Source organism: Petaurus breviceps, unplaced genomic scaffold (genome assembly GCF_028583685.1).
Source record: "Petaurus breviceps papuanus isolate PSGF00001 unplaced genomic scaffold, PetGlider_PUasm1.0 76, whole genome shotgun sequence".
NCBI classification, from domain to species: Eukaryota; Metazoa; Chordata; class Mammalia; order Diprotodontia; family Petauridae; genus Petaurus; species Petaurus breviceps.
Genome location: NW_027186473.1, coordinates 13185098 through 13208655, shown reverse-complemented (window position 1 = coordinate 13208655; position 23558 = coordinate 13185098). Strand labels below are relative to the sequence as shown.

Below are 23558 nucleotides of genomic sequence, written 5' to 3'. Positions count from 1 at the left end.
ATGTTTTACAAATGCGTCTGTACTCTACATGAGTGAGAGACTCTGGTTGCCACACATCTGCTTGGTAATGAGGGGAAGGGAAGAGAATAAGCGTATATAATACCCACTATAGGTCGGGCATTGTGTTAAGCGCTTTACAAATAATTATCTCATTTGATCTCAACTCTGAGATAAATTGTTTGCCAGTGGAGATGGTTTTTGGGCTCCTCTGGACTTCTGGTAGTGACAATTTTATATCAGTTAAACTTCTTTAAGAATTGACAGGCAAGCAATATTTCACAGAACAACAAGTTTTTAACTATCACAGAGTTGACAGAAAGTCACAGAGAGTTTAGACTGCAATTGTTTTCTTGCTAACCATTATTTTTTGTGTATGTATATATACATATAATACAGACATGCACACACTGATGCATCACTCGGTAGTTACTGATGCTTTTCTTAGTTTTTTTGTTTCAGTAATAAGTTGTGAGTATATGCACACATGCATGCATGTGTACATAGATATATGTCTATATGTATCTCTCTGTCTTACACACACACACCCCACTTTCTAGACTGTCCCTCCAAGTACTTATCATAGTCTAGACAAACAGGCATTCTCATCAACTCTGCAGGAGAATATTTAGGGTGATATTTTACTTTATCAATTCAAACACTTTTTAATGGTTAACAAAAGGTTATCAGTGCAAACCCTCTATACCTTCTGTGAAAGGTAATGATGTGTTCTTCTGTGGAATATGGTCTGTCTGCCTGTTCCCTTCTAATACCCTCATTGAGGACCTCCTTAATGTACATATAGATTAGTTTTATAAAAATTTTAGATAGACAGTAAAGTAGATATATAGGTTGGCAGTTACTGATGCTCTCTTGGTTGCCCTGTTTTGGTAATAAGAAGTTAGGATACTTTTCAAGCCTTTGGTATATTCTTTTTTTATATACGCGTATTATATTTCCAAAACAAAATCAACAAAGTAGCTTCATAACAGTTTTATATAAAATGTTATATAGAGCAATTGTTATTGTCATGGTGTAAAAGCAATATACTCTTGTTGTATCATCAGTTAAACAAATGATTAAAATTTTAGAAAAGCCACATAAATAAAAAAATCTTTTGAGATGAATTAAGCAAAATCTAAAACTCAAGAAATATATCTTCAGATCAAATTTTACCACTGTGAATCTTTTCTCTGTGTGGACAAAATCTTTAAACATTCCAAATAAAGTGTTATATGCCATACTCACGGTATAGAAGTTAAATAATTCAAATGTAATAGTGCTTATGCCTAAACAGAGACAGTAATGTGAAACTTTTAAGCATACTATTTTCTTAAGACTGCTGCAAAAACACTGATCAGAAACGTCTGTCTTTAATTCGCCCCTTCACTAACCTGGTCTGCAAATCTGAGAGCAGTAAGTTAACATTCCTGATCTTTTCCTTCTGTAAGCTGTCTGACTATGGGGAGGTTTTGAGGAAGAAAAATATTTTTGTAAGAGTCTGGAATTATTTAGTCAAAGGAACAAAAATCCATACCTGAAGCAAATTCTCTTCTTCACAAAGGTGCTTATCAACTTTCTTGTAGAGATTATCTAGTCCTTTCTTCACTTCCTTTCCAGGATATTCTTTGATAACTTTACGAAGTTCTTGTTTATTAAATGCAAGTTGGTAACTTACTTCTTCTTCTCTTATACCTTGTGCCACTCGAGCTTCGACACCCTCAAAGAAATGCTATAATGAAATTCAACCAGAAAATTAACGATTAGGACTGACATGACCTGTTTTTCTTGTACTTTGTATAAAATTTCAAGAACAGATAAAAATTTTAATGATTTGTAATATTCCCTGCTGTAAAAGTTTTTCAAGATGAAAAAATTATTGTGAATTTCTAAGCACTGCTGCTAACTGATTTAAAAATTCAATAATTTATTAAACTGGACTGGGGATGAAGACAGGATATCTTTATCCCTCTACTGGTTTGCAGTTTCTTTAAAATTGACATTTCCTACTTTGACATGGTTAATTGGTCTTGATTATGTAACCTACTGACTATATTCATTCAAATAAAGGAAAGGAAAAAGAATGGATTGTATAGTTCTTCCTCACACAGGTTCTGCCTTTGAACTTTTAGTTAAATGTAAGTACAAAGGAAAGGTGATGCAATTTACTTCAACATACGCTTAAGATTTAAAAACTTGTTTATACACTGCAGTTACATAATATTATGTTCTGAACCTGAAAAATACTAAAAAGGTACTTACATTTAGTTTTTCAAGAGGCTGTCCTAAAGAATAGATAACATAAGACTGAAGATGATCTGTGTACTTCTGCTTGGCTTCTTTTTTTTCAGCTTCTAGACAGGAGATTTTCAAACGAGAAAGAGTTGCAAAAATATGGTGGAAGTTCTCCATCATCACCACATCCCTGGGAGTCTTCTGGCTTTCATTTGCTACTTTCTCCACTAAAATAAGAATAAAAAGCGTTAAAAAAAAATCAAAGGACCAAAATTTGCAAAGAACTTTGGATGGTAAAAATGCATGCATGCCTGCATGCAAAAAAAAAAAAATCAAACCAAAAAAACAACACCCACCTGGAAGTAGAACTCTTATGAATTTTATACATAGAACCTATTAGCAAAGCAAACTTTTGATTACTTAAAAATGAAGGCTTTTTCTTTTTCTGCTGCCTATTGGTACTTGTAAAAGAGATGAAACTCAAACTGGTCATTTAAGCAACTTACTACTTCAGTAAAAGATGTAGAGAAGATCAAGTTGAAGCTAAAGACTAAGTAAAGTGAGATTTAAGGATTTTTTTTTACTGCTGTAAGTTGAATCATACTTAGGAAGAGATTTAACCATCGTGATCTACTTTTTCAAGATGCTCATCTACCATTTCCATATATTTAGTCTGGAGATTTATTTCAATTTTAAAAAACGGGATTAAAATTTAAAACTGTCTCTGTTTAGGCACAAGCATTATTACATTTGGATTATTTAACTTCTATACCATGAGTATGGTATATAAATACTTTTTATTTGGAATGTTTAAAGATTTTGTTCACACAGAGAAAAGATCCACAATGGCAAAATTTGGTCTGAAAACATATTGCTTAAGTTATGTAGATTTAAAAAAATTCATCTCAAAGATTTTTTTATTCATCTGGGCATTAACATATTTTATGACATCTATATTTCCCATTGTGTTTCTCTCCCTTGCAGAGAGTAATCCTTTCTAACAAAGAAAAAGGAGAGAAAAAAATCAACCAGTTCAGTACAAGTCTGAGACTAAATGCACTGTTCCATAGCCATAGCCCCCATTTCAGCAAAGAAGCAATGGCAATGCCTTCTTGTATGTTTTGGGTCAAATGATAATTTTAGTCACTTTGTGAAATTCCAAAATGCTTCCTATAATGGTTAGATTAATCCACAGCTCCGCCAACAGTGTTTAAGTGTACCTACCCTTCTACAACCCCATCAACATCAATTATTCCCATCTTTTAGTCATTTTTGACAATTCTGGGGAAGTGAGGAGAAAATTCAGTTTTCATGTCTATTTGTCTTAGTGATCTGGAGCATTCTTTTATATGGTTTCTAAAAGTTTAATGCTATTTTGAGAATTGTTTGCTATAAGGGAATGGCTTTTGGTTCTGCGCATGTATGTGTACACACACACACATATGTAGACATACACACACACCATATATTTCTTTTAAAAAATAACTGAGAAATTAAAGAAGTACCTATACATATGTGTGTATATATGTGTATCTATCTATATCTATATATCCTAAAAATAGAAACTAAAGGAATATCTTCATATTGAAGAAAGGCTAAACAAATTATGGTATTGTGAATATAAGTGAATACTATTATTCCATAAACAATGACAAAATACACTATTTTAGAGGAAACTGGAAGACCTCTATGAATTAATGTAGAGTGGTGTGAGCAGATAAACAATGATAACATTACAGAAAAAAAAACAACCTTGAAAGACTTTAGAATTATGGTCAATATAATGATAAACTAGGAGTAAAGAAAAATAAAGATGAAAAATGCCACTCACCCCCACACAAGAGATGATGAACTTAAAATGTAGAAAGAGACGTACATTTTTGGACATGTCCTAAGTGGGAATTTTGTTCTGCTGGGTTATGCATGTAGGAATTGAGAACTGTCTTCTTTTTAAAATTTGTTCAGATCTGGTGTTTGGGGGGGAAGTGAGTGGGAAGAATAGATAAAAAAAAAACACCTTAAAAGTTTTTTTCCCAAAAGGATGAAAATGGAAAGAAGTTCAAAAGTAAACAGATTAGCAAGACAGCTTTAAAAGTAACATGGTGTATTATATAACCTTAAAAAAAAAAGCATGATATATATAATAAGATATTTGCGGTTTTATATAATCTTTTTTCCTGTTCTACTGTGTATATGGAAATTTCCCCCTCCTTTTCATATTTAACTGAAGAATAAAAAAACTAAAAATTGTAGAATAGGGGCCGCCAGGTAGCACAGCAAGTAAGAGCACCGGCCCCAGTGTTGGGATGACCTGGGGGATCGAATCTGGGCTCAGACACTTAGCATCCACCCAGAAACACCTGGCCATGTAACCTTAAGCAAGTTACTTAACCCCAATTGCTTAGGGGCTGCCAGGTGGCTCAGCGAGTAAGATCACCAGCCCCAGTGTCGGGATGATCTGGGTATCAAATCTGGCCTCAGATACTTAGCACCACACCCAGAAATAACTGGCCATGTAACCTTGAGCAAGTTACTTAACCCCAATTGCTTTAAAAAAAATGTAGAATAAAAAACTTATTTTATGTTTTTTAAAAAAATAACAAGCATTTTTCTTCCCCTGTCTCACCTTTCCTGTCCCCTACTGAAATGGTCTTCTATATTTCTGTCTAGATAATAGACCACTATCAGAGATACCTGCTATAAAGTTTGTTTCTCCAGTCAACTAATCCTCTTTTTATCCTAATGGATAGGATAAAACTGTGTTCACACAAAAGCTTTTTTTTTTGCTTTTTGGAGAGTAATTTGGAGTTAAGTGACTTGCCAAAGGTCACACTGCTAGTTTTTGTGTTAAGTGTCTGAGGCCAAATTTGAATTCAGGTCCTCCTGACTCCAGGGCCAGTGCTCTGCTCACTGCGCCACCTAGCCGCCCCAACACAAAAGCTTTTTAATTCCATGTCAAAATTTTAATTCCAATCAAAATCATTACCTTTTCTTTTGTAATTGCCTCTTAACTCTAGTCTGGCTGAAAATTCAATTCTTAGGCCACAACTCTGAAAGGTTCCTGATCTGGTTCTTGTCCAATATATATGCACACATAATCTTTGTACAATATAATTTATACATAATTTTAATATTAAATACCATTCTTTGCCATTCAAATTACATATCTTAATGTTGTTTTTTGAGTTTATTGTGATATATGGTATAAGATGATAGATAGTCTTTCCAGTTTTCCCAGAAATTCTCATGAAACATGGAGTTCTTATCTTCAGCTTTATCAAACACTCGATTATGGATCTCCATTATTCCTGATATTTCTTTATCTAGTCTTTTTCATTGATCTATTTTCTATTTTTAAATCAGTACCCAATGATTTGTTTCACATTAGTCCCACTTACATCCTCTCCAAAGAACCAGCATCATTGGGTTTCTCAGCTCCGCATTGCATATTGTTCCTGTTTGCCTTTGCTCAGGTTGCTCCTGGAACCTATTCTTCTCTTTACTTCTATCTTGGAGAAGACTTAGCTCTCTTCAAAGTTCAACTCAGTTATGATATTCTATTAAAATCCTTCCAGCTCTTAGTGTTTTCTCTCCCTTCTCAAATTACAGCATATGTTTATATGTATCTGTTCCTCTAAATATTAAGCTGACTGTGGGATGTACTCCCTCACAAGGTTTTTGTTTTGTCTTTGTATATCTAGTGCTTGCCATATAGTAGTTGCTTAAAAATGCTAACTGCACCGGCCCCGGAGTCAGGAGGACCTGAGTTCGGTTCTGGCCTCAGACACTTAACACACACACACACAGACACACAAAAACTAGCCGTGTAACCTTGGGCAAGTTACTTACCCCCAATTGCCCTCCAAAAGGCAAAAATAAATAAATAAATAAATAAAAATGCTAACTGAATGAACAGTGGTCAAACCATATACTCATTAATTTTTAAAACATCATTTATTAAGCACCTGCTATGTGCTAGGCACTAAAAAACAAGCTCATTATCCTTCCCCCCAAAACCCATTCTTCATTTGAATTTCCCTTTTTCTGAGAGTACTACCATCTTTCTTGTAGTCTTAGCTGTACTTCTTCTTGACTCTTCACTTTCTCTCAACTCACTCCCTCATCAATTGCCAAATCTTGTCATTTCTTCTTCCAGTCTCTCTATAGTCAATCCCTTATGTACTCCCTCACATAGCTACCATCATAATTTAGACCCTCACTACCTTACCTCTTAAATGGTATTGTCTTCAATCATCCTTCATACAGCAGTCAATTGGATTTTCCTAATGCCCAACAGTGCAGATGTCATTCCTCTACTAAACAAAGTATAATGGGTCCCTAATAACTTCAAGATCAAATATAAACTCTGACAAATGCTTCATTGGGAAGAAATTTTTTCAAACGCTGGCCTCAATTTACCTTTCCAGGCTTAGTTACATGTTATTTCCCTCTGTGCATAGCACAAGCAAACTAGCTGCCTCCTAATTCTTCATACACTAAATTCCATTCCTTGTACTGACTGTCCCCTATGCCAAGGGATAAACTCCCTCTGTATTTCAGGCTCTAGTTTTCTACACAGCTTAGTTCAAACACCCCCTTTCTACATAAGGCCTTTCCTGATGCTTCCTAACAGTTGCCAAATAGTCTCCTTCCTCCACACCCTCATCACCCTGTACTGATTTTGTAGACACAGATGTACATGTTGTTTCCACCCCTGCCCGGATAGACTATAAGATCGTTGAAAGCAGGCACCATTTTCACTTTCTGTATAGCTAGCATTTAGCAAGGTGCCAGCACCTAATAGTTTCTTTAATAAATGCCTGCTAATTGATTGAGAGGTCTCATGTAGGAGGTAGTATCTGAGTTGTGCCTTGAAGGAAGCTAGAAATTCTATAGGGATTAGGAAAAGGGAAGTACAATCCACATACTGGTAATAACCTTGTACAAATGCACAGGAGTGGGAAATGGAATGTCGTGTATGGGGACAGCAGTTTGGAAAGATAGCTTGGAGATGAATTGTGAGGGGCTTTAAATGTAAAACAGAGAAATGTGTTTTATTCTAGAGACAAGTGGAAGCCAATTGAGCTTCCTCAGCAGGGAAATAATATAGTCATACCTGTGATTGGGAAGATCTATTTGGCAACTGTGTGAAGGGTGAACTGGAAAGGAAGAGCCTGTTGTGATAGTACAGGTAAGAGGTAATGAGGGCTCAAAATAGTGTGATGGCTGTGTGAGTGGATAAAAGTGGATGAATTTGAGCACAGGGGCAGTATTGACAAGATATGGTCACTTACTTGATATGTAGGGTGAAGGAAAGGCAAAAGTCAAGGATGACTTTGAAGGCTGGGAGACCAGGTGACTAAGGATGATGGCACCCTAAACACAAATAAGGAAACTAGGAAAAAGGGAAAGTTTTGGAGGAAAGAAAATATATTCTGTTTTGGCTGTACTGAGTTTAAGATATTGAAATGTCCAACAGGAATAGGTCATGTGGGGCTGGAGCCAGAGTGTGTTAGATGTGGTTCATACTGGCTCAGGAGAGCCAGTTATAAAATTTTAAGTGTAAGCATTTACATCTCTGAAATTGGCAAATGCAGAAAATCAGGCCTTAGTTTGTTGTTTCCTTGGGTGTTCATACTAAAGAAAGTGATGGAGAAAATGTTAATGATGTAGATTAACTTAAAAGTGTGTTGTACACATCATTTCCCCCCCAAAAAAGATATGTGTTAAACATTTACTAGCACACTCCTAGGCTGGAGTTCAGGGGAGAGACTAGAAGTAGATATATAGATCTGGGACTCATTTTCACAGATATAAATTTAAAACTACAAGGGGTTATGAAGTCAGTTTGGCATGTAAAAGAATATAGAGAGAAGGGGGCCCAGGACAGAGCAGTGGGACAGACTCAGTTAGAAAACATGATATGGATGATGATCCAGCAAAGGAGTCTGAAAAGTGGTAAGACAGGTAGGAAGACAACCAAAGGGAGTAATATAATGAAACTTCAGAGAGAGAGTTTCTAAAAGGGTATGAGAAAATGAGGACTAAGGTCCTTGGATTTGGTAATAAAAAGATCGATGTATATTGGGGTAACCTATTTTAACTCTTAACTTCCTTTTATTTTCTCAAAGTCCATCCATGACACTGCTCCTTTTTATGGTATGTTTTATAATGCAATCATAAACAATTATTGTAGTAAAATCTTTCCTCTTAAGGCTTAGAGGGCTCATTAATTTCTTTTAGGGAGAAATGAAAAAAATGTCATCTTCACTACAACAAAAGGTGGGATGGCTTCCTAATTCTAGCTGCAGTTGGTTACAACTTAAATTATAGAATCTATAGACTCCAAAACAATACAGGCTAGAACACTAATAATTTTATCAGAATTCCCTATCTCATGTCTATTATTTTGATGAATTACCTGAAATTCTTCTAAAATCTGCAAAAATCAATTTTGAATACTGATTAAAAATTATTCATATTCAGTTAGTAAGCTTTTTTATATTAAAATCCTATTGTTTGAGGAGCAAACAAAAATTATTACAACTACTTGTACATACATTTTAGACAAAGAATGTAAGTGACATAGGTTCTTTCACAGCACCTAGATTTTAAGTGACTCACCTCCTAGCCTAACTTGAAAAAGGCACTTTCCCAAATGTTAAGTTAATAACAATTTCTTCCCTAAGTCATTCTTATAGAGATCACCACTCTCTTTCCCTGCAGGCCTTCATTCTGAAGAAATCTTAATACATACTGCCCTAGCCCTTGACTTTGCATCTTAATTTAAAAAATTCTATAAGCTACTATACTATACTAAAAGCACTGGGGAATAAAAGTAAGGCCTGGTCAGTATTAGTGACATATATTTCAGGCCTCATTACCTTCAGCTTTGCTCTTTTCCTTTCCTGAAACTGCCTTAATTCTTTCCATGTATTATCTCTATTTAAATCAATACCCACTCCTTTATGATACCAATAAACCTAGAAAAAAATAGCAGTTCTGACAGCATTTTTCTCTTAAGGTAGTGTTGTTTTCTATAGCTAATGCACTGTAAAGGAATATTCCTTCAAATTGCATTTGTACATCAGGGAATTTGCTAAGTACCTAAATTTAAGGTTTTTTTTTTTTTTAAAGATGTTGAACTCAAGATATAGGAAAAGGAAGAATAAACATTGTATATTCAAGATAGAAGAAGAATTTGGAAAAAAAAAAGAGGTATAGCTAGTGAATTCTGTTGTCTGGAGTCAAGAACCAGAGACTATGACTAATGGTTTCTTCAAATCAACTTTTTAGGACAAATTCATTTGGGTAGGAAGTCCCTAGAAAGAGCATACAAGTTCCTTTTTAGGTAGAGATTCTGGGACATTACCCAATAGGATACTATTCTCACATGAGGAAGGTGCTATGGGGGGCTGAGAGCAAGGCTTGAGCTGGCTATTTTAAAGAGGTTGTATGGGGGTAGGGCAAGAAATATAGCTAATTTCCTATTTTGATTGATTATTGATTATTCTTGCTAACTTGCTCACTGTTTGTATCTACTGAAGGAACACAAGTCCTCTACCTTTTGGTATGTGGTGGTCACCCCTTCATACGCTCCATCCTGGTCAACTCTACTAGGAAATTCACTATTATACTGCTCTTTTTGTTCATTCAAAAAAAAAGGGTGAGAGGGAAAGGAAGAGTCTGTTGTAACAGTACAGATAAGAGGTAATGGGCTCAATATGGCACGATGGCTGTGTGAGAGTATAGAAAGGGAGGAATTTGAGCATAGGGGCAGTAGTGACAAAAAAGCACCAGGATTGTTTGGTGGAAAGGTAGTTTATAAACATTCAGATAAAATCTTTAACTTTAGATTCTCTTATGTAGTCCATAGCTTCTATCTCTTCAAATATTCTCGATAAAATGTTACCTAAATGCATCATCACAAAGTCTTATTTTTATTAAGTTAACAGGGCCTTCTCTTCAAATAAAATGCTTCATATAAAAGTGAGATACTGGGGCGGCCAGGTAGCACAGCAAGTAAGAGCACTGGCCCCAGAGTCGGGATGACCTGGGATAGAATCCAGGCTCAGACACTTAGTACCCATCCAGAAACACCTGGCTGTATAAGCTGGAGCAAGTTACTTAACACCAATTGCTTAGGGGTGGCCAGGTGGCACAGTGGGTAAGAGCACCGCCCCCAGAGTCGGGATGACCTGGGATTGAATCCGGGGCTCTGATACTTAGCACCACACCCAGAAATAACTGGCCGTGTAACCTTGAGCAAGTTACTTAACCCCAACTGCTTTAAAAATAATGATAAAATTAAATAAAAGAGAGATACTGCCAAATGACTATGGATTTCTGGATATGCAGGTAAGAAATAAAATATAGGATCAAGCATTGGAAGTAGCAGTTCAGTCACTCCAATGATTAAAGAATCCAAATTTCTTTTTTATTGCTCTATACTAGAATCAGTTTTCTTTTGTTGCTCCTTGAAATTCCTGGTAACCAAAGTATTCTATTTTCTCATCCCTTTAAATTTTCTAAAGCAACAACACAACAAAAAAATACAAAACCCTCAACTAAAAATTAGTAACCCACTGTATGAAAATTTAACTTAAGCGTCCAGCTATAGAGTATTAGAGAGGAATTAGGAATTGACCAAAGATAGATGTATCAAACTCCACTAAACTGTATTTAAGGATTGATACAAAACCCATAGTTAGAAAACCACACATTAACATTATCTGTGTTCTGTCAAATTTTTACTTATTTTGTTAAATATTTCTCAGTTACATTTTAATCTGTTTCAGTCCCATTTGGGAGTACTGCTAGTTGCAAGGAACCTTATGTTTGATGGGAAACTTTGACAAATAAGCCCCCTTTCCATTACCTGAGCTCCCTTAATAAACCATAGTTCAGATTAGCTGTTTGCAGAAACCTTCAGGTACCAAGAACAACCCAGGGAAATCTCCACATGGATTACACTAACCTCAGGGGTAGGGAACCTGTGGACTCAAGGTCACATGTGGCCCTCTAGGTTGTCAAGTGCAGCCCTTTGACTGAACCCAAACTTCACAGAACAAATCCCCTTAATAAAAGGATTTGTTCTGTAAAACTTGGACTCAGTCAAAAGGCTACACACAAGGACCTAGAAGTCCATGTGGCCTCAAGGTTGCAGGTTCCCTACCCCTGTGAGTAACCCATTCTGCTTACAGTACTAAAAGTGGCTACTCAATAAATATTTGTTGGATCCTGAACAAATGAATATAGCTCTTAAAAAGGCTCCTGCGTAACTGCACAGAATATAACTGTATACATACACATGGAACTACTTCTTTTAAAATCTGGGAACATTTTCATTTCAATATCACTGAAAAAAAGGATTCAAAATACAAATAAAAAATTATCTTCAAATTATGACAAAATTGAACAAAAAGATGGTAAAAAAAAAAAAGACCGAAAAATTCCTACTAGACCTTACCATTTACAAAGACTCCTCTTATAAGTTTTATGTAAGCTTTATCTAGATCTCCACGACGCTCTGCATTTTTGAAGATTGATTCAGCAAGCCCTGCAAACTCTTCAAATTCAGCAACAAAGGGAAGAATCCCCACTTTGCTCTTCTTTGAGATTTTTACTTCTTCCATCTGTCTTATTTGGTTACTCTAAAGATAAGCAGAAAGTAAGGTGATGGAATGCACTGGTAACATGAAAGGCAATGACTGACAAGCAACTATTCTAAGTATAAGCAGAGACGGTGATACATCTTTGATTCTTAATAAGTGGATATGAATAATCATAACAAAAATAATGAAAGTTCATTCATAATGCCCTTTAAAATAAATTTCTTTTAATAGTGAAGTAACAAACTTCATCTAAGTTAAAAAACTTATAAACAGACCATCAATGAAACATTTCTATTATTAAAAATAATTATTTGGTGCAAGTTGTGGATAGAAGATACCTGTTCCCTTGTGCTCGGGACTGATAAATGGCATGTTCTTAGCTTTTCTTCAAATATTTTGGACTGACAATCCTATAGTAATGTCTGAGAAGCAAAGCCCTCCCAGGGTGTCTCTTATTATTACATGACTCTAGCCCATTTCTGGTCTACCAGTTTTTGGTGAGAGGCGTAGAGAGAAAGAGAGTCTTCATAACAAATTTGAGGAACAATTTTATCTGTTTTGTATCCACTACTCATTTCTAAATTGGTATTCAAATCAAAGCACTCAGATACTCTGGTGAAAAGATGCTGGGGCAGCTAGGTGGTGCAGTGAATAGAGCACAGGCCCTGGAGTCAGGAAGACCTGAGTTCAAATCCGGTCTCAGACACTTAACACAAAACTAGCTGTATGACCTTGGGCAAGTCACTTAACTCCAACTGCCCTACCTTCTCCCCTCCAAAAAGCAAAAAAAAAAAAAAGATGCCAAGGAAATGCAATGCTTTATCTTATATAGATAAAATGGAAACATTCCCAGCAGTACAGATTGGCACTGCAGATTTTCAGAGTTGGTTGGCAAGGACTTTAGAGATAATTCTTTTAGCAGCATGGTGAATTGGTAATACACATTTCTGAATGGGAATCAGAAGACCTGTGCTCACACATCTTAGGTCTGCCATCTGCTGGCTGTGTGACCATGGAAAAGTCATGAGTCTCAGTCTTAGTTTCCTCATCTGTAAAATAAGGAAAAGGAAACTGGGCCTTTAAGATGACCTTTAGCATTCCTTTCTAGACCTTACATTCTATAATTCTACAAGTTACTCCACTTTTAATTTTACAGATGAGTTTTTTCACAATAATCAAAAACCATATTTACATGATAGTATTTGTGTATCTACTTCTCAAATGCCTAGATTCCTGTGTGGTAATCACTTTGAAAAACATTGCTGGAATACAATTCTCAATTTTTAAAGTAAAATTTTTATGTATCATATACTATACAAAAACTATACATGTACTATTTGCATTATAAATCATAAAAAAACAAATTTATCTGGGGACCTAGGTAGTGGAGTACTAGTGAAAAAGGCACTGTGAGAATTGTTCAATGTTTCATCTTATCTTTGGTATAATGTTCTCTTCTTCTATGTACACACAATCAAGATTTGACAGATTATCTGAAATAAAAATTTCTTGAAATCAATTAGGTAGATTCTCTTTTGAGATGTTAGATACAAACACTGTAAGTTATAGTCTGAAAATATTTTTAACATTAAAAGCATTCTATACAACCAATACAGGTCTAAATTATAGTTATTTTTCCTCTGGCTAAGGAAAAGAATAGTGTTTCATCAAAAATAAAGCTGTGATAACAAATGCATTTGTAACAAAATGTCTTAACACCTCTACAAACAAAGATTTCTCTTATTTCTGCTCCTGACTGATGATTTTGTGGATTAAAGTATATCCCTTCTTTCAATTTCAACACTGGGAATAAAACTCCAACTCTACATACCTGTTTCACATCTTTCCTCCATGCCAATTCATCCAAGTGACAGTTTTCAGCCATTCTGAGAATAAAATTTACTTAACACTACGTGTGGAGGTAATCTTGGTAGTTCATACTAGCTGACATGTTTTTATTACACTTTACAATTTACAAAATACTTCCCACATAATCTGTGAAGCAGGTAGTAAAAATATCAATGTATTTGTAGATTCTTTTTTTTTTAAGCAATCGGGGTTAAGTAACTTGCTCAAGGTTACACGGCCAGTTATTTCTGGGTGTGGTGCTGAGTGTCTGAGCCCGGGATTCAATCTCCAGGTCATCCTGACACTGGAGCCGGTGCTCTTACTAGCTGTGCTACCTGGCCGCCCCTGTATTTATAGATTCTTCACACTACTGGACACAGGGACATAGAATTCAGGTTGGTATAACTTAATCCACAGGTTTCACTTTTAATTTTTGCTCCACCTTACCAAATTGGTTAAGCTATAGTCACTAATCTTGATCCCTAGGGATATTAGGAATATTCTGGCTAGGCTCTAAGTGTAATTCCTGAATTCAACTCCTAACTGTTCTTTCCGATAACTTTATTCCTTGTCTACCCCCAGATTCTACAACTGTAGCCTCATGAACCTTATGCCTTCGGCCTCAAAACTTGGACACAGCTGTATTATGTTTCTTGTACTAGACTTAACTGCCCCCTTTTCTTCATCTTCCCTTTTTTCTTTTGGTTAGTTGATTTAAACCTCGATTCCTGGAATCTTATTTCTTCCTAGCCATATTCCCTTGCTTTCCCTATAAGGCTGGAGGGTAGTCCTGAATTGACAACATGGATCCAACAGAGTAATCTCAGAAATAAGTGAAGGGAATGAATCTTAATGGGGATCTTGGAAGAGAGATATGGATGTAAAGTTATATGAGTTAACTTTGCTACTTCTTGGTAGCATTTAATAAAATAATTTGATGGTGTATAGGCTAAAACTGAAGTTGTTAGTTTAAATGAGAGGATAGTAATAAAAGGCAGTTGGCCATCCAGGTTCACTGTATATTCCTACCAACAATTTCAAGGCTTTGGAGAAATGAAAAGTAGTTTGCCCTCTAAAAATGACTGGCAGTATCTGAATTCATTTGGTCATTTATGATTACCTAAATTTAAGAAATAAAAAACTCACAATGCATTTGTCAAAGTTCCTTTTTACAGTCACCAAAACATTTCCCAATGTGGTACTGAGAAAGGAAGCAGGATCCACATTTTGCGCAGTCCATACATGATGACTCATTTTGACTAGCATGTAAAGGGAGTTAAAGCTATCAATTTTGTCTCCCAATGCAATCAGATTGTTCAATTCTGGCTCGATGCAGCGAAATATTTTAATCATCATTTGGCGGATCATATCTTTCCTGTTCAAAGAACATACAAAACACAGAAAATTTAGCACAAATTTCATATTCATTCCTCCCTAACTCTAAACAGTGAAAATTACTTCAAACTATAACTTAATCTCAAGATCTGAATAACAGATATCTTGTTTTCTAGTTTACAAATATTTTATTAAGAAAGAATTGTACACCATTTATACACTCAGGCTCTGAAAGCTGCTATACAAATATGACTGTGCCAAGAAACTGAATGTCTTTCAAAGGCTATTATTTCACTGATGGTGTGGTAAATCACGTCACAGTCAATGACATCTTTGTATTCATGAAACAAAAAGCTTAAAGCTACTATGTCCAAATCCCATGAAATATTTAAAATTTAAATAAAATACAAATTTCAAAATTTAAATCAAGTTTCTTTGTATTTAAAAATGTAAAGAAACCATTCATAGCTTACCAGCATACAAAAACAGGCGTGGGCTGGTTTGGTCTCTAACCATAGTTTGTTGACCTCTGCACACCAATGAATTCACAGGTTCATGCTCTATTCCCCATCCCAAGTTAAGAATTCAAGGTACCCAGAAACCGATGCTATGCCATGCTTGGAAACTTTCAATTCAACAAGTAATAATCATAATAAAGTATTTAAGACCACCATCCTAACTATAAACCCAAATGTAAACAATGATACTTGATGACTATGAGTACATGTAAATTTTGATTTCTTTTCACTATTGGAAAGAAATAAAATCTTTCACTTTATGAAAAACCACACTTTTGTTCTCTAAAATTAAAAAAAATAGAAAAATTACACATACTCAGATGATATAGACTGTGGTACACCAGTGTTATACTGCCGTGATAACATTCCTCCATCCAAATCTTCTGCTTCAGTCTAAAAAATTTAGTAATTTTCTTGTATTACCATTAGACAAAGATGATGTCCATTTAAATCTAATTCAAATACCAAACAGCCTGCTCATTGATGAATCAAATCTATCAAGTAACCTGCTCATTTTTAAAATGTGTCTTTAAAAAATCAGTGCCTAGCAGAGAATACATCATAAAAACAGTAAGTCTTTAAAAAGTAATAATTATTAATAAGCTGCACATTTATAATTTATATTTTATGTTTCAACATGCTACTTAGTACGTACTTAAGATTTTACTTAAGAATCTATACTTAGATTTTATTTTGTTTTTTGTTTTTGCTTTTTGGAGAGGGGAAGGTAGGGCAATTGGGGTTAAGTGATTTGCCCAAGGTCACACAGCTAGTTTTATGTTAAGTGTCTGAGGCCAGATTTGAACTCAGGTACTCCTGACTCCATACTTAGATTTTAACTTAGAATCATTTAAGAAAAAAAAAAACACCATAATTTACAACACTCAGAAACCTGGACAATGTCAAATGGTAACTTTAGTTTTTTGGGTGGTTGTTGTTGTTTTCTTTTGTTTTACTGTCCTACCACAGCATTAACTTCAGAATTTAATGCCATTTGAAACTCCAAGAGAATTATTACTAAACAGATTTACTTAAAGTTTGTATTATCACAGCAAGACATCAACATATAGGAAAAAGAGTACTAGGTCTGATACCAGGAAAACTGGATCCAAGCTCACTCACCAGCTGTGTGATTTTAGGCAAGTCCACTGACCTCTATGTTTCAAGTTTCTCATCTGTAAAATGGGGTTAAAATATTTATATAATTTTGCCAAGTATTGTGATGATCAAATGAGTAAAATACGAAGATTCCTTTGTAACCCTTTAAGAGCTATAATGTAAACTCTTGCCATTTTTTTCATTTACATAACAGTAGTAGAAAGACTTCTGCTGAACACACATCTATGAGAGATCCTAAGCTGCAGGGTGCCAAAGGTACTAGGGCAATTTATATTTATGGTAAATCAAAGACTGGAAGCTTAGTGCTTGTTTCACTGTGTTTCATTATGATTTCTCTGGGTATCTTTATTTCCTCCTATTTACTCCTCACAACAGTCTTTATGCTAGATGAGTAGGGTTGTTGCTATAATCAACATTTTACAGATGAGAAAGCTGAGGTTGTTAAATGACTTAGCTAGTGTCAGAGCTTGTTAGCAACACAGTCAGAATTAGGATTTAGGTCTCCTGATTTTTCATTCTGTCCCAGCAATAAACATTGTAGCCATCCATTAATACATCTTGAAAGTCACAATTTTTATTTCAAGTACTGATGAATTTAAATTGATATTTTATAATATTACTCTTAAAGTAAATGGAAAGCATTTTTTCTTACTAATGCGGAAAATGTGGGGTGTGACACATTTCAGAAAAATTGATTCAGGTCCTCCAATTCCTATTTATTTCACTTTTTATCATCTTGTAAAACCACACATACTGGACAAAATTATACATATCATTTGAAGTCTGGTTCTGCCTTTCTTAGGCAATTATATATAAATTCTGATAAAATATTTAACCACATTACATGATATAACCAAAATAAATATGAGCCATACCATTGTCCCAGGAATGTTTTGATGTTGCTGCAGTTTGAAAAACTTACTTATGAAGTCCTGCTCTGCTAGACATAGGGGTTCTAACTCACTTAGAACCTGTTCAAAGATCTAAAGAAAACCAAAATAATCTGTTAATTCACTGTACCAACATGACATAATATTTTTGCTTTTAGTTTGCTTCTTTCTAAAGGGGGGAAATGCTTTCTCCACCTCTTCAAATGAATCCCAAGACAAAGCTTTTCTTAGAGTGAGTAGCAACACTGAAAAAAAAAAACCTGGGAATTTTTAAAACTTAAAACAGGACTATGGAACAGCTGAAGGCCCATCTATAAACATGCTATTTATTTCAAATCTAGAAGGGAGGGGAAAAAGATAAATTAGAACTTTTCATTAATAATCTATTAGTATAAGATATATTATGATATTTATTATGGCAGCCATTCCTTTTCGTATCAGGCAACTAATTGGTAAAGTGGATAGTACTTGGAGTAAGACCTGAGGTCAAATCTAGCCTCAGACACCTATTAGCTATGTGACCGTAGGTAAGTCCCCTAACCTCTCTTAGCCTCAGTTTCCTCACCTGTAAAACAGGGATAATAACAGAGCCTCCCTCCCAGGACTGTTGTGAGGATCAAATGAGATACATGTAAAGCACTTTTGCAAACCTCAAAGTGCTTCAAAAATGCCAGCTATTATTAATACTATTATGATATCTGTGTGAGCTAAGGGCCTGTGATTGCATTGGTGTAGGTCTCTGATGAGTGACCTGAGCCTCAGAAGTTAAATGACTTATTCATGGCCCATAGTTATTGTAAGGTAGGACTTGAACCCAGAATGCTATTCATGAGGTTACTCACTTTCTACTCATTGCTATCCACTGCTTTACTTATCAAAATCTTGAGGATTTAATTAGCTATCTAAACTGGATATGCTGTTATACTTTATGGTTTCTTAACAGAACTGAGACATGAGATGCCAGATTGATCCTGAATTAAATGCTGGCAAAATTTTGACTGAATAGGCAGCTTTCAGTTTGTCACTTAAATGGAGACCCATATTTTGGGTATCTTTAAAAGAAACACTTATTTTAAGAATGTAAAAAAGAAACACTTTTAAGTAGTAAGTCAGCCAGTAAGATTCTGTATTCTTGAATGTATTAAAAAAAATCAAATAAAGAAAAATAATTTTTTAGATTACGACATAAAAATAGTCTGTGTATATATACATGCACTACATGTATGTAATAGATATTTTGGTCTGGATCTGTAATTTCATTGGTGAGGGGAATTTCTAGTGAGGAAAGCCCCTCTACCAGTTCAGATCAACAATTCTGCAAATGAGAGTCTGTTACAGAGAATTATCTGCCGAAACTGAGAGGTTAAGTTACTTGCCCAAGACCACAATGCTAGGTACTGGATTCCAAAGATGTTACTGGATCCCAGGTCCTCCCAATATGCTATGTCAGGCTGCCTCTCTCTTGACCTCCTTCTTTATCTCTTCTCTCTTCCTTTTCCTCTCTCTCTTTCTCAATACATAAATCTACCCACACCCACACCACATGCTTACACTTACTTTTTAATATAACGTACCCATGAAAAATAATATTTCCAGGTAAATTTATACCAAGGGGCAAAATTTCATGTGAAATTTTTTTTAAAATCAGTATTTTACCTTATCAAACTTAGTTCTGTCGGCTACATCAAGATCAGAGGCAGACATGTTTCCCATATCCAACAAAGAGGATGACTGAGATCTACGACTTCCAGAACTCTGAACAGTGAGTTTATTTAGGCTAGATGTAGATCCAGTCAATTTCCCAGAACTTCCATGAAGACCTATGAAATAATGAAACTATGAAAGAGAATGGCCTAGATGGAAAAAAAATGTGCAGCATAATCCAAGGTAACTATTCTGAGGTTCTGGTTCTACAAAGGCTACATGCCATGCCTAGCGATGCATCATCTCTTTCTTTTTTATGAGCAAGGGCCAGGGTAAAATTTGTTTTGTTTTTATTGTATTGTAAAACCCTTGCTTCCTACCCTTATTCTCAATCATTTCTGAAAATGAGGAGGGTGTTTCTCCAAATAGAAGAACCTGGTGGTATACTGTGTGGTAGTACACCAGGCTGGCTCTGGACAAGGTATCTCAAAATTAAAAAAATACAAAACTAAAAGTGAACAGAGTTTATTATTCTCCTTAACGTAGTATCAGTTGACATCAGCTATGGTATTTACTTTTGGAGAATACAAGCAAATCTTACTATCACTCCCTTCTGCATTATATTCATGTGCCTTATTCTAAAAGTAGAATTCTACTTTCAATAAAAAGGACAATACTTAAACGAAATTCTTCAAAGGCTGAGAATATACTTAAAACACTTACTTTTATACTACAAAAATAATAAATGTTAGTAACTAAAACGTAGAAGACCCCAGTTTTTAGATGTTAAGCATACTTATATAAAGATATGCAGTATATGTCCAAAGTGAGAATGGCAATAAGGTGGCCGGAAGACAAACCCATCTTCTAGTGACAAAAATTTGATTAAACAAGACTATCAAAAGAAAGTGGCGTTTCCTAGGTAGGGGAAAAAAATAGGCCATGGATAAACCATTTTTCTATTCTTCTTGGATAGTTTTCATTTAACTGGTTTGGGTCAGGAGGAAAAATAGTGAAATACAGGAGGAAATTAAATAAAAATCTTATCTCTACTATGAAATATTCGGCCCCAAACATGAGACTTAAATTAAGTCCTACTAAGTCAAACCTGAAAACAGAAATGTCAGTTAGTTTTTTTGCATGTATCTGACATAATGGTCTATCACCTGACAAATCAGCTTAACTCCCTTGTATATTTCTTGGTCTCATCACTGTTCTAATTTCAGATTTCTTTAACATATACCTTACAAACTGAGAATAATCAATAGTTCTGGTGTTAACTTTTTCATGACAGTTAACTAATTTCTACACATAAACAAACATGCATTGAGAATACCTGCTGATGCACTAATCATACTCACTCTCTGTTTCTTGTTTGACAGCACTTTCTTTTCGAGGCAGTGTAGCTGGGATGGATTAGGTTGCAAGCATCAAAGACAAAGACAAGTTAATAAACTGCATTTCACACAAAACATGCACAAGAGGAAGTTAAGCTCTAGTTTGAAAGACACATGCAAAGAACTATGAGAATCAGATAACTACAGCTGCAAACACAGGTTTAGTTGTCAGCTATTGTTCTAGAAATTATATGTTCTACAAATATGATGCATTTTTAAAAATATTTTTATTCAAATATAGGTTACAAAATATTTGTTGAAACTTTTAAAAACTATTTTATGATGAAATATATATGGATACATATCCATATGCATATATATATTTAACACAAAAATATGTAATCAAAGTAGTGGCCTTAAATTTAGATACTTGGACAAATATTTGTGAAGAAATGTTCATTACATCATTTAGTGCAGTGGAAATCTATTATAAAATAGTTCATTACACAACAGATAGAGACATACCCTCTATTTGACAGAAAAGCTCAACTTACAAGGCAAGTGCTCTATGAGACAGAATTCAATATTCATTGTTAATGAAGGCTCCTGAAACCCATTTCCACTGTACTAAATGGTTTTTTTATTTTGCCAAAAATATAACCATATGAAGAAGGCTTCAAACTGAATCTCTTAGTATCCAGCTTCATGAAATTTAATGATGGCTTTATAAAATTATCAGGGAAAAAAATTATTTCTAGCCTACAATTCGTCAGTCCTAAATAGAAGCTGTTCATTGACTATTTGTGAGTAAAGGTATTAAATTCAGTTTGTTTGTATCATTTGGCATTTCTTTTATTTTTCCTTTTTGTTTAATTCCATTCATTTTAATTAGAGATCTTGTGAAATATTTTGACTTGAGAAAATAAAGTAGAGAACAAGGAAAAGAACCACAAAATGAAACAGAAAATAAAAATAAAACTAATTTGGATATAAACTAAATAAAACTATAACCTTATAAAAATCTGAGGGAAGAGTAAATGTTAGGCTAATGTGCACCAAATTTTGCACCTTGCTGTAATGAGTCAACTACCTGTTTGCAGGGTACTTTCTGGTATACGGGAGTAGTATTACTGTGCTGTATTCTATAGTTGAAGATCAAAGCACAAAATTCCAGGTGGTTCTCTATTCTAGGATTCAAAGCACTATACCCAATTGCCAATGGTTGACCTGGCAATCAAAAATCTGAAAAATGTGGGGGCTCACAAAAATTTTTGTTATCTATAAATCTTACCAATAAGCTGAATTAGTGTATATAACAATGAAAGCTTTAAAATTTAATTAACACATTTCTTCCCCTCCTACCCCTTCCCCTGCAAAAATCTTGGGCTACTATTTGAGATGTTTTTGATTCTTTTGTCCTTTTGTAGAACTACCTTTTGAAATCAATAGGAGCTCTCAGTATGAGAAAAACATGTAAGGTAAAAAAAAAGACCCATTATTAGGAATATTAAATTAGGAATTCCATAGATTATATTTAAAATTTGGTTCCTTATATAATTAAATGAAATAAAAATGATAAATTTGCCCCAATTAAGATTTAAAAAAAAATAAGTAAATGCTTCATGGTTCTTGATCCTTGCTCCTAAATTAGAATTATGAAATACAAATAAAAAACCCCAAAATATCTTCCAAAAAGCAACCCTGAGGATTTCTAAATAGTTACTGTTCAAAGAAGGACAATAGGAAATGGTATATATGAATATCTTGTGCAAGAACAACAGTTTTGTGCCAGTTTTCTTTCATTTATTTTGAATCTAAACTAAGCAGATGATATTTACTTCAAGAGTGACTAAAAGCAGATTTCTTGACACAAAGAGCAGAAACTCCTGACTATAAAATTCTTTTGGAATAGACATACAAAACGCTATTCTATTTTCCATAGTGTGTAGCACCCCAAAAATGCCCTAAGCAAGATTAATTGCATTTGAAACTTGAATAAAATGATAAATACAGATAATTTAAAATATACAAAATGCAATATTTATACTTATTATTACCAAATCCAAATTAATTCAGCAATTATTTTTCCAAATAATTATTTTGCTTCTAGCTATAGTATATACTTTTATCTTCAAATGTTCAAATCCAATTTTAGTTAGAACTTAGTAAATTATTTAGATGTAATTTGAAAATTAGTTTTAAAATGCTACAAAACTAAGGTGGGCCAAATTGCTTTTCATAATCCAAATTTTATGTAGAGAATTTTTTTCTTTTAATAACTTATTATGCCTTCATCACATTAAGTAAAAAAAAGTAAAAGAAAGATATAATTTAAAGTGTAAGACTATGTTGGAAATTATACTACGTTAATTTCCTTTTATCTTTTTAAGAAACTTATTTAATAATTACCTTAAGTAAAAAATGAGGTATTTTAAAAATAGTTTATAGCCATCTTTAAGTTGAATTAAAAAATATTACTAGAACCTCTGAATTAAACAGCATTTTTATTCCAAGAAGCTCATAGTGTTTCACTTTTATTATTTCCTTTACTTTGACATAAATCTTATACTTGGCAACCCAAAAGAAAATAAATTATTATACCACTGGGATTAACCCATAAGGATTGCTTGAGAGATATAAATACTTTGTATTATATCATTTTTTATGCATCAAAGAAGAGTTTTTCCCCCCCAAATAAAATTATTCACTAACAAGAGGTGACAAATATACTTGATGACAACAATCAGACAAATAACTGTTCAAATAATAATTTCTTCACTCAGAAAAAAGCATCACAAGTCAATGGTGAAAACATTAACTGGGAAATAAACACATTGCTATTTTGAAACAGTTAACCTTTAGGATGAGTTAGCATTTGTGTTTTCCAAAGCCAGTTTTCCCCAAGCTGTCCTGAAGACAATACATTCATATTGTATTTTTATTAGAGAACCATATGTTCATATGATAAATGTGCTGGAATGAATTGGATATGCAATAGCAAACAAAATCACATGTTTGGAC

At 34.2% G+C, this 23558-nt stretch overlaps 1 protein-coding gene across 2 annotated transcripts in view; it reads right to left on the bottom strand.

The window, feature by feature from the left end:
* The window catches only part of EXOC1 (exocyst complex component 1), a 72322-nt gene that overhangs the window by 7718 nt on the left and 41046 nt on the right, over positions 1-23558 (bottom strand). The window contains exons 11-18 of one of the 2 annotated variants that reach the window (XM_069105265.1): positions 20562-20606; positions 19213-19376; positions 17542-17649; positions 15864-15940; positions 14841-15069; positions 11702-11885; positions 2260-2459; positions 1535-1729 (exon numbers count right to left, since the gene is read on the bottom strand). In XM_069105265.1, the coding sequence (XP_068961366.1) occupies positions 1535-1729; positions 2260-2459; positions 11702-11885; positions 14841-15069; positions 15864-15940; positions 17542-17649; positions 19213-19376; positions 20562-20606 (1202 nt within the window). The remainder of the gene's footprint in view (positions 1-1534; positions 1730-2259; positions 2460-11701; positions 11886-14840; positions 15070-15863; positions 15941-17541; positions 17650-19212; positions 19377-20561; positions 20607-23558) is intronic. The other variant, XM_069105266.1, reaches the window with a different exon arrangement.